This window comes from Eretmochelys imbricata, chromosome 1, assembly GCF_965152235.1.
Source record: "Eretmochelys imbricata isolate rEreImb1 chromosome 1, rEreImb1.hap1, whole genome shotgun sequence".
In the NCBI taxonomy this organism is placed as follows: Eukaryota; Metazoa; Chordata; order Testudines; family Cheloniidae; genus Eretmochelys; species Eretmochelys imbricata.
Genome location: NC_135572.1, coordinates 194,034,869 through 194,047,287, shown reverse-complemented (window position 1 = coordinate 194,047,287; position 12,419 = coordinate 194,034,869). Strand labels below are relative to the sequence as shown.

The following is a 12,419-nucleotide window of genomic DNA, read 5'->3' as shown; positions in this document are numbered from 1 at the left end:
GTTGGCATACAAATGGTTCACCAGCACACGCTTCAATTACAGATGTAACGTAACAGCAGTCTGAATAGACAAATCCTTCCTCTTCTTTCAATACGGGGCAATTTGGGGCAGCTATACATCTCATTTAATATTCTGCATTTAAGTATCTAGGGCCACATTTCTGTCCTCAGTACCACTGGCATAAAACTGGAGCAACTCCATTAAAATCAATGGACTGATCCTGGATTCTCATTGCTGTAGCTAAACAATAATATCCAGCCCATGGAACTTAAGAATACTGAAAAATAACGACTGTAGCCGCGAGGCATTTTAATTGGTTATAAAGCAGTGATTTTCACAAAATGTACTTTGACCAAAATATTTTGTAACTTTCTTGATAGACTGTAGATATGCCTTTTTACATAAACTTGTCACCTGGAGGAGTATGGCCTGAAATTCATGTGTGTTTAGTTAAGCAACAACAGTTTTAAAAATTATTCAAAATTGATTTCCAATGCTAAACAAATTTAGTATCACATAAGACAACAACACTACAGCATGCAAAGATTAGCTATTTTGTCGTTAAAATGTTCTGTTTCCTTCAGTACAAAAGTTACCATTACACTCCGGAAACATTAAAGGTTTGGCAAGTTCTCTTGTCCACCTTCCTGAAACCTAAGTGTAAGACTAAATGCTTTATTTTGTTTGGAAAGGTCCTTAAGTTCAGCACATGCACAATGAATGCTGGCTCCTGTCTGCCTGCTGAGAGTCCCCAAAGATGCTACTCCCTCTGTAACAGCTCAGAGAAAGGAAAAAAAACCACGGGACTCAGTATTTATGCTGATCCTTACCAGCACTTACAATTTTTTCAAGAAAAATGATAGCATTAAGTTGTCACAATAAAATGTACGCACCTTTTTGTAAAACGTGCAGGATGTATGCACAGCTAGAGTGATAGCCAATATGCATTCAGGTAGGGAAGAGAATGTTTTACTGACCTGCTGGAGTTCTTTGAAGGTATTACCACCAAGATAAAGGCAAATTCAGTGGATGTACTTACACTTAGATTTTCAAAAGGCATTTGACAAGGGATAGCAATCAAAGATAAGGAAAGAAAAACAGGAGGTACAATACAGTGCTGGATCAAAAACGCTGTCTGAAGAAGAGGAGAAAAAACACATAGCTGGAAGCTTTTCAATTTGGCAAGACACGAGTCAAGCTCCCCCTTACTCACCAGCCTCTGCAGGGTCAGTTCTAAGAACTGATGAAAGTCTGTCCACATACAAGAGACCAGTCGTTCACCGTAAGAGCACTGACATTTAGCATTTTACTGTAATTAGCGTTACCATAGTATAGCGAATACTTGTATTACTGCAAAAACACTAGTTACATTCCAATGCTAAGCCTCAGCATTTCTATGGCAGCCTGTGCATACCATCAATTAACTGGATAATTGTCCTGGAAACAAGTTCTCTAGGTTTGCAGAAGATACTAAAAATAAGAGCAAATTGTAACCAATCAAAGCTAATTATTGTGGAAAAATTATTGAAATCTCTTAGCATACAGCAGTGGTTTCAGAGGCAAGCAAGGTGTTAAATGGTGTTCTGTCCCTTTGCTACTACAAAGCAAGCAACAACATTGCCTATATATGAGACAGTTTTACTTCATCTTTGATCATTACAGGTAATCTTACATAGGATCTTTCTTGAAGAAGGTGTGGAAAAATTCAGTTTTGGAGTAGAAGACAGCAGGGAAAAAGGAAACTGGGCTGACCTAACTACAGGTGTTCTAAGTTATCAAAAGTAATGGTGGAACATTTCTGAAATCTAATTGTGGAGTATGTTCTCACTGCATGGAATCACTTCAGCAGAATTAGGCAAACTTATGAATGAGTAACTAGGGACAAAAACTACAGCGATGATAATAAATGAACTTCAGAGGCATTTAGGATTCATTTCTAGAGTATAGGACTAAGATATAAGACTTGGTGCTCAAAAATATGGTGAGCAAGCTGAGAAATGGCTGTTAGTTGTCTGAATAGGGTTATTTTTTGGAAAAGTTATTGCTAACATCAAGAGTTTGCTTTCTGCCTTCAGAAACACCCAACTCAAAATGAGTTGTTCCCTTGGAGCCAGGCATTGGTGTTTGGCTGTATTTCCAAATGAAGGATTTGTCTGCATGCTGATTGTGACCAGCTCTGTTCAACAACTGATGTAGGTAGTGTAAAACAAGCTAGTCACACTATGAAAATATTTTGACCATACTCCACTGATTTCGCCTCCTACAGGAAACAAACAAGTCCCCAATATTTACTAGCACCCTAAAAAGGACAACAATGTTTATATACACTCCAATTTGAGAGGCTTATTTTTTAATCTGGAAATCAAGCTATTTATCCTTTTAGTACCCAGTAAATATTAAGTCTACCAAAAGGTACCAGTATTTCTGGAGTTTATGGACTGTGGATATTTAAATTCCCAGACAGAACTTGGTAATTAAGATTGCAGCAGCATCCTAATGTCTATTAGAAAATAAATGATAAAGCAAAACAAATTATGCAATTCTCACCTCTGAAGACAATATCAATTACATATCACTTTGCTTACCGACTAATAGAATTTAATTTCACTTCATGTGATGTATTTCAGAAAAAACAAAATTCAACTCACAATTTGATAGTTATTAAACCAAAGTTAATCAAAATGGTTTTCACTTAATTAATAATTCCAACTATCACTGAAAAATACTGCCATGGAACATGTTCTATCTGAATCAGAGTTTTTACACATTCTGCTTTTCTCCTCATTCTTTCAAAAAACAAAAAACATAACACACCAAGAATGTTTAATTTTTAGATTCATATTGAGTTAGATGGAACTTTCCCTAAGACAAACCCCAGACAGTTCAGAGGAAAACAGTATAAGCTTCAGGTAACAGCTCACCTGGGACTGCAAGTTTTCCAGCTTCCTTTGATGTCGCTGAATTGAATCTATGAGGAGTTTTTCTTTGTCATTTGGTGACAGTGATAGTCTGTTCAAAGTGCCCAAAGGTATGGAGGGTAAACGTTCTGGTCTATTACACCTACAATATGGTTTCAATCGATATAAGAGAAAAATGAGTGAAAAGGAATACGTGCTCTGTCATCTTGTATTGTCTTGAATTCTCTTCAGTGGTTCAAAATACAGTACTGCCCTCCAAAGTGACTAAAAGAGGCATCATCTTACAGAATAGAATTGTTCTCTGAATATATGCCACATCATTTCTGTCAATTTCAGTGAAAAGATTAGCTTTACTCCTTTTGACTCTCGTTAGTTCTGGGGTGCAAACACCGATTAAAGGAAGAAACTGGTTTCTATTCCTTCTTGTGCACCAGAATTACTTATGACTCAGTCAGATATGCCTGTGCAATGTGCTAATTGCACAGGGGCCACCAAGGCCTGCTCTACACCCGTGGTTCTCAAGTAGGAGTCCGGAGCCTCCTGGGGGCAGAATTCAGGGGGGCTGCCAAACAGGGCCAGTTTTAGACTTGCTGGGGCCCATGGCAGAAAGCTGAAGCCCCGCTGTGTGGGGCTGAAGCCCCAGGGTTCTAAGCCCTGCCACCTAGGGCTGAAGTCGAAGCCTGAGCAACTCAGTTTTTTGGGGACCCTGTGGCGTGGGGCCCCGGGAAATTGCTCTGCGTTTATGCTGGCCCTGGCTTTTATGTGCAGAAAAACAGTGTTGTGGCACTGGTGGGTCATGGAGTTTTTATAGCATGTTGGGCGGGTTCTCAAAGGAAAGGGTTGAGAACCCCTGCTCTGAACTACACAGTTAAGTCGACGTAAGCTGCCTTGCATCAAACCAGCTGTAGATGCGTCTTCACTTAAATCTGGCTCCCACCCATGTAAGTGCCGCATGTAATTAGACTGATGCAGCATCAGTGTAGACACTGCATTACTTACATTGACTGTCACTGGGTTTCAGGGGTCGTCCCACAGTGCCCCACACTGATGACACAATCAATGCAAGCATTCCTGGTGAGGACGCGCATTGCTGACCCAAGGAGCAAAGCGTGTGCACACGCACAAGTGATTTAATAACTGCGGTGGCTGTATGCCGACAAAAGTTAGGTCGACATAATTCTGTAGTGTAGACATGGCCTGAGAGCCCAGTTTTGCCCACAGAACCTTGATAGTGTGATAAAGATGAAACCAAGCTTGACTGTGTGGAGTGTGCCAGACAGACTGATTTAGATTAGATACGAGTGACCCCAAAATGTCCCTTCTCCCAATGACTGAGTTCATCATTAAAGCAGGGATAGGTGTAGAGAAGGAGTGTGCCTTCAGTGGCAAGTGTCTGAAGTAGCAGAGCTGATATACATACTACCTGCCACTTACTGCAGTTAACAAGGTTAGATACACCCCCATTATTCTGCCTGTCTTCTCTAATATAACAACCACAAAAGTAAAGTTTCACATGGTATTTGCTTTTGCAAATATTTCTATAGCATGTATGCTTTACTTTTTGCATTTGTTTTATTACTCTGGCTTCAAGGGAGATGCCTAATAAATGGTAATTCATTATTAATATGCTGATCAGTGATATAGTATTGCTAATCAAAAGCTTACTTGTTTTCCAGAGGGCCTGGGATCATTTCACAGGTCCAGATTCCACGGCGGTCTTTGTTTTCGATATCAGTGGATGATGACAGAACCCGCCATTTAAGGCAGATATCTAATTAAGTAGTTAGAAGAACATTACTACATCACAGCAAGTATAAAAAAACCCTCACCCCCTCCCCCATTTATTGTGCTAATGTGATTAATGGGATTCAACATGCAGCTTTGACAGTCTCATTTTCCCTCTGTCTACTAAAGGCTCTCTGAAGCTGTCAGAATTTTGACAGATTAAGAGAAATTCCAGCAAATGGCAGCCACAAAAAAAAAAAAAAAAAAAAAAAGCAACATGCAACACAAATGTTGCCTTTCCCTATTCCTCCAAAGTTCAGCTGCCCCAAGTTTCAGGACAGGCAGTGTACAGTTCTGAACATCATGACCCATCAAAGATAGAAATGGGTGATTCTACCAACCCGAACCTCTATTAGAAAGTCGGGAACCAAGCTCACATTCTATGGCACAATGTTTCTAACCCCACTAAAACAGAAGATACAGGCCTTGAAATAATTTTCAGAGGCTTCTAGGATGCATTAGTTATAATTCCTCTCCCTCTGAGGGCAACCCAGTTAGTTGGACTCGTGTTAGCAAAGGAATCACCATGTATAATTTCACATTTTACATACAGTTTGGCAGATACTCCGCTTACTACTGTAACTTTAGATCATTAGTGAACACTGTCCAACACTGTCATTTATTTTGGTGTTATTTCTACCCCGGGAACACTTGTTTTTGAACACTTTCCAAAAGGTAAGTGCTGCAGTAGGCATTTGGAAAATATGAAGCGCTGCAATACCTGTTGGAGAAGACCTAATCTAATTTGGGTTTGAAAGCCTTATTATTAGGATTAAGTACTAAGAAAAGGTGAGGAGTATATTTTCTGAATAGTGGTAGTTATTGTGCCAACTATATTAGAGCAACTAAAGTTTCACTGATTTCTAGACCAGGATCAGCATTTTGAAATATTTACGGATCAGTTAACCAGTACAAACGCTTTCAAGATGTCACACTATATCTAACAATGACAAGTCATGAAATATTATATGTTAAATAAGTTACTGCTGTCTTGCTCGCCCCATCCCCCCTCTTACCTTGCCTCTCTCTTCTATTCTGACATGAATTTAGCAAGCAGATCTGACAAATTTGCTAAATGCTTTGTGTGTCTAAGTAATAAACTCCAGACTGCTTTGAAATGCAGTGGGCTTCTCCCAAAACGGTGGATTACAACTGTATTGAAATGGGACGGGAAGACAAGATTGATGTGATTTCCAACAAGCAGCATGCACTGACACGGCTGGAAATGAATACTGTATATAGTACTGGAAAGTTGAACTTTCCATCTGTCCAGTGATCAATGGCAAGTGTTAGTGAGTCCTGATGATTCAAAGTATATCACAAGTTCTTCTGTGTGTGTGTGGGGGGGGGGGAGGGGGGATGTTTTTTGTCACTGAGCCAGGACTAAACAGCAAATCCTGGACTTCATACTGGTTCAAGTTTTTGTTACACTAGAATAGCTTCAGAATCTTAAATGTACAGAAGTACCCTAATGGGTAATTTAAAAACAATGTTTTCCATCCATGTTTTTTACTTGACATTAAAGTTTTAACTGGTGTTTCTGAAATAAATTTTAAATTTTTCTCATATGCTATAAATTCAAGAGCCAATTTAAATGTCATATTCTGTGCTCACAGTGTTATGACTAGCAGTTTCCTTTCTGGGAGCAGACAACTTAATGTAGGGAACACTTTATTTCTGTGACACTGATGTGGGAGAATTTACTTACTGGGCTTTTTCATGAAAAGGCCTTTTATTAAACTTCTGACTCAGAACTGCAGGAACAGGAGCTCAAAGCTACTTAGTAGGATAACAAAGCACTGTAATATTTAATTATACTGTGATCAATTGAAACGTGAGATCAATTTCATACTAGGATACTACAGGCATAGAAAGCCATCTGTAAACTCAAATTTTGCCATAGGAAGTGGGAAGCTCAGAATATAATTCAAAAGTTAAAAAAGCAAGGTCTCTTTACAAAGATAATGTTGGTAAAAAGCAAGGAACAAATTAACAAACTGAAAAAACATCAAATTAAAACTGCCAGGGTTGAGGTTTGATCTGGTCCTGATGCAGAGCAATAAAGAACCCAATCTTGCATTGGAGACAGGTGCATTGCTGGGAAACACTGAAACAGCTTCACACAAAAACATGTTATGTAAAGACAATTTGTAAAAGGAGTTTGGCAAATTAATTTTAAACAATGGTTAACTAATCAATTAAAAGCCAAAGCTGTGCTCCACTTCTGCAGTCCTTTACCAATAATCTTTTCACTCTGCAGCATATCAAACCATTCGGTAGTTTGCTGGCAGCCTTTAAATAGGATGTGATGAAACATACAGAAAGTGGAACATGCACAGTTATAAAAAAAAGATGTGAATGAATTTTGTTAAGGGAGAGATGGAAAATGAAAAACAGGGGCTATAAGGGGATCTTCTGAAGAAAGAAGCACATGAAAGCATAGCAGTATAGTGTCAAATGCCGGGGAAAGCTGGGATTAAGGTGTTTCAATTTAAAGGCCTTTTTATTATCCTATTAAATCCTCTCCTTATTTCTCCTTTTATGTATTCAATTATATAAACTTACCACACTGAACCAGGGCAGGAATTTCCACTGCACGTCTTCTCTTATACTGAATTGCATCTGAGGGTTTCTCCAACCATTTGTCACTTAGATATCCAAACTCATTCCAGAATGAAGTTACTCCTTTCTGACCTAAAGAAGTTTTTATATAATTTTCAGTGGCAGAAGAATGAGTTTAAATGTAAACTACAAAATTAGTTAAAGAATGTGCTTTGCTAATACTGGGGGACCAGTAGCTTTTAAGAGAAGTTGCAAGCAGGCATGAAGGTAGTACAAGATGTGGCCTGGAAACAGGACTGAGAGATGGGATCCTAAGCGTTCATGTGGGTTTGGAAATGGACACTCCCATGGCCTTGGAATAAGCCACATCCCCTTCTGTGTCCCTATCAGTCAAATATTTACTTACATTATATGAGGGGTGGGGACGATTAGTCCATGTTTGTGAAGTACTTTGAAGATACATGCCACTATGTAAATATTACAGTTCCTATACAGAATGAGGTAGTAATACAGAGAGACCGCTGGGTCACCTTTAAATGCCATTCTATCAGCTCAAATCCAGTATAAGCTAAAGACTACTGTGAAATTCCAATTCACAAACATTTGAGAAAAAGGCTAGGTATGTTTGTAGTTATCCAATACATTGCAATGATAAGCAGTACTTTTCAATCTTCAACTTTTTAACAGTGATCTGCTCCACAAAGGAAGCTCTGTCTTCACACATTTTTAAGCTGAAAAAAAAAAAAGAAAAAAAAAAAAAACAACAACCCTGAAGACAAAAAAGAATCAACATTAACATATATTTGTGAAGCACTCCCCTTTCACTAAAAGCTCCCAGTCACATGGGAAGTATTTTCTAATATATTTTAGTTAAACTATTGCAAGACCTCCGAGGCAGAACATATTCCGATCCTCAACTTAGATAGGACAATGAAGGCACAGAGGCCAAAGATTTTTTAAAACATGGGTGCCTAAACTATTAGACTCCTAAATCTGTATTTAAGCCTTCCATGTACAATTGAAGAGAGTGCTTAAATGAATTTCAGGCAGTGTCACCATTTAAAGTTAATGGTATTTATGCTTATAAGTCACTTAGGTACTTCTGTAAATTCTACTTTGAAGGCCTAAAGACAGATTTAGGAGCTTAATTTAAGGCAAATTAATTTAAGGAAAATTTTGTCCCAAGTTTCAGTGACTTACTTCAGGTCACATGAAGTCAGTAGCAGACTAGAAACAGAATCCAGAAGTGTTCAATCACTGTTTTCTCATCCAAGACCTAGACCACAAGCCCAGAAAGGCAACAGTATATACTAGGGGCACACCATCATAATCATCAAAAGAGGGAACTAATGCAAGCATGATGTGATAGCAGGGGGCAGGGCAGGGTTCAGCAGCTGTGGGGCTCACTTCTGCTTTATATCTTATATTCCTAAAAGCTTAAACTCCAGGGCTTCAGCCAGCCACTGGCAGCAGTCAGGAAGGGATGTACCCCCTGCAGTGTATTCTCTTTTGTTTTTTTCTCTCCTTCCTCTGAGGTGTCAGAGATGGGCATGGCTGGAGATGGGACATTGGATCGGGAGAGCCAAGGCTCTGAGAGGGCTCTTTCAGGTACTTGGCTAATTGGTTCTTGCTCACATGCCCAGGGTCTAACTGATCGCCATATGAGGGGGAAGGAATTTCCCCCCAGGTCAGATTTGCAGTAACCATGGGAGGGTTTTGCCTTCCTCTGCAGCATGTGGGTGGGGGTCACTTGACAGGATTATCTAGGAATATCACACAGGAGATCAGACTAGATGATCTTGTAGTCCTGGCCTAAACTCTATGACTCTACGTACAGACTCACTGGAAAGAACAATTATTTTGCTCATAAACACCTGGCAGAAAAGCTGTGTGAATTGCTGTAATTTTTTTATTTTGATCAGTTATTTTGGTAAACTTATTCTGTAAGATACATTATTCTTTGTGGACCTTGCTTATTACATTGAGGTTCATATGTTGTGCCCCTTATTCCCACATTTATTTCAATAAAACTAAGAGTGTAATTGAAAATTAGGCTCTAAAGGATTAAACTTTAAGAATCTTATAAACAGCAAAAAATATTGGATCAAAGCCACCTGCTCATTTAAGCACATAAATACAGTCAACAGAGTTAATCAGTTTCAGTCTCTCATGGTAAACGCAGCATCCAAGAGCAGGGCAATAATTACTTGGTATTTCTTTCAAAACATTTCTAGCTCTAGGAAGTTGACAAAGCCAAAACTTCACTTGGGTTCTGTAGGCAGAGTGCTTGGAGCGGGAAGAATGGTTAAAGTCAATAAAAACATATGCAGCTGAGTGCCGGCGAAAGTTGTGGGAGAAAGTATGAAGGAAAGGTCATGGATTGCACCCCTCTGCCTTAAGTCAGTCTGCTATAAGTAAGGCCCCACTTGGGCCTTCTGATCTTCCAATTCTGCTTCAATTCATGCCTCCCTTAGTTTCCTTTTCTCTCAAACATCTCCATGGGCAGCTTCAGACATCTCGTACTGAGAGCTTTGCACTCTCTCTCTCCTCCTTCAAATACCTTCAGAGGCTGGGACTCTGTTTTGTCTTATATTTGACAGAGCCCAACTGATAGAAACAAACACTATTCCATCACTTCCATCCCCTCCATATGCATTCACCAAATGTGTCCCAATGCTAACTTTCTAATATCAGCTTACTAAAAAAACCCCAAAACACGTTAGTGGTTTGCAAAACAAGCCACCTCTATCTTGTTCTCTGTAAGATTTTTCTCCTTCTCTGCTCCATGTCATTTATCCTGCTGCCATAACATGTCTTTTTATATGCCTGTATTCTCCATCAAGTGCCATGCACCCCTGTGCTATCCACCAATATTAAATAATAGTGATCCTGACCAATTGGATGGCTGATTTTCAGACCTGCAGTCAAAGAAAGGACTCTATGCACAGACATCCTGAGGTGGATTGGTTGAATACGTCAGAGAGACGCATTTGGAGCCAGGGTCTGAAAAGCCAAAGTTGCTCTAAAGTTAAAACGGGTAGTTTACTAACTTCTAAACAACTTCTCCTACATTAAAGCCAATTGGAAGCAGAGCATCAATATAGCTTATGGTGCATAAGGATACGCAGCACTACAGGAAACCCTGCTCCCATCCATGAAAGCGTATAATTGTTCACTTCAACTAACTTCTTCTCACTAGCCATCTTCAAAAGTAAGTAAAGAACTACATAAATATCCCTTTTAAGGTTTCAGGAGCAGTTGCTCATACACCGGAGTTTAAAAGCACTCCATCACTTTTTTTCCTAGGAAGAGAGAAAAGACCCTCTATTAACTGCCTGTGTAGATTTAAGTGTTTCTTGTGCTTTCTTTCATACAGAGCAATACTGGCAGATCGATCATGTATAAAGGAAGGACACTTGTCCAAGGCTGCACTGAGGCTACACTTGTCCCAAAGGAACCAGATATTTGGGGACCTAATGCTACTGGTACACATCTATTGGGTAACTGACATACTTGCAACAGGCAGGGGCTTTTATAGATACGTACACTGGCCAAAAAGTACTTGAATATTTCAGGAGGAAGTATTTTACAGAACATGTCCACATCAACTGTTCTGTTTTAAATTTTTATATTACAACAAAGAAACAAAAAAGCACAAACCCCACAGTGACAGCCTAAATTTTGCATATGGGGACAGTGTGGGGTGGGGAACTGGGCTTGGAAATAAGTGTAGCCAGGTGAAACTGGACATCTTGAGCTACCAAACTTCTCCGCATTAGACAGAAATGCACATTATTTGTGAAGGGACGAAATCACGCTTAGATTTTTTTAAGACCATAATTTCATTCAAACTAGAGCACGATTATTCCAAGTACTACTATGGATCTGAATTAAACAAATAGTGATATTGCATCTTTTATTTATAAGACAAGAAAGCTACCCAAAATTATCTGTTTATTTTCAAAACCAAGATGTGATGCAGGAGCTCTGTGCATTTTTCACACTATAGAAGTTTTCTAGTGCACACTGAAATTAATGAATAAATTATACAAAAAGCAGATTACAGCATTCGTTAAAACACCATTGCTTGAACTGGGACACAGCAAGGGTCACATCAAATTTGTAAATACATGTAGAATCAATTTATCTAAAAAATGAATAGACGTAATATTTGGTTGTACTTCCAATTCCTTACTAGATGAACCAAAATGCTTGCCTGATTTCACTACTAATAAAATTTGCACCTGGTTTCCTTTGTCTTCATCCTGTGGCTACTGGGAAAGAGCAAATTCAGGTTGCATTTTAGGATTCCTCCAGCTGTACTTTTGATTCTTACAGCTGGACACCCATTTGGGTCCACACTTTGTCATCCTGGCTCTACACAAATTGAACTCAACTGGTTGACCAACATAGGCTCACCACCAGATCCCAGGATTAGCATTTGAAAAGGCAGCATGCATGGTTATAGCACCTTCATCTCAACTCCATATCTAAGTACTTTACGTGCAACCTCTGCTCCTGTGTGTGCTCCCAGAGGCAGCAACAGTTGAATAGTGAGTAATCTCTTTGCCTCTATTTTCTGCGCACAGCATGCCTCTAGGAATTGCAACTGGTACAGTGTCTGGTACACACTGATTCCCTCAGGTGGCTGTTCTTAAAAGCTACAATCGGATCCAACTTCCGATTTATCTGATGCATTTGATCAATTAACAGTTTGACACAGATTTTTTTTTAATAGCTATATAAAATAAGCCAGGCTAAACAATAAAGATTTACTTATTCCAATGTCCTTCCAGTACTGGATCAGATAATGCTCCATGGATGTCAGCAAGTGGTTATATTCTTTAACATTGACAAAGGCCTGTTTATTGTGTGTTGGCTCCAGGGCTTCTAAGGGCATATCCACCATTCCAACTGCACCACCGCTGAAACCGAAATAACATCACTTCAAAGCATTTTGGTCCAAGTTCAAAGAACAAGTTCATCTGTTTAGTTTGCGCTGCCCTTGACTCACTTTAGAAACAGGTATTTCAAATTAAGGAATATTTTTCTAATAGAAAACTGAGACTAGTATCCTGTCTGATCAAAGTCATGTGCAGAATTATATTTAAGTTACTTCATTTCAAATGAGTACAGGAAATAAACCTCAAAAAT

The 12,419-nt window shown here is 39.1% G+C and overlaps 1 protein-coding gene across 1 annotated transcript in view; it reads right to left on the bottom strand.

Moving 5' to 3' along the window:
- MORC1 (MORC family CW-type zinc finger 1) overlaps window positions 1-12,419 on the bottom strand; it is a 94,964-nt gene that overhangs the window by 43,272 nt on the left and 39,273 nt on the right. The window contains exons 14-17 of the mRNA XM_077817282.1: window positions 12,042-12,190; window positions 7,269-7,397; window positions 4,584-4,689; window positions 2,922-3,060 (exon numbers count right to left, since the gene is read on the bottom strand). Coding sequence (XP_077673408.1) covers window positions 2,922-3,060; window positions 4,584-4,689; window positions 7,269-7,397; window positions 12,042-12,190 — 523 coding nt within the window. The remainder of the gene's footprint in view (window positions 1-2,921; window positions 3,061-4,583; window positions 4,690-7,268; window positions 7,398-12,041; window positions 12,191-12,419) is intronic.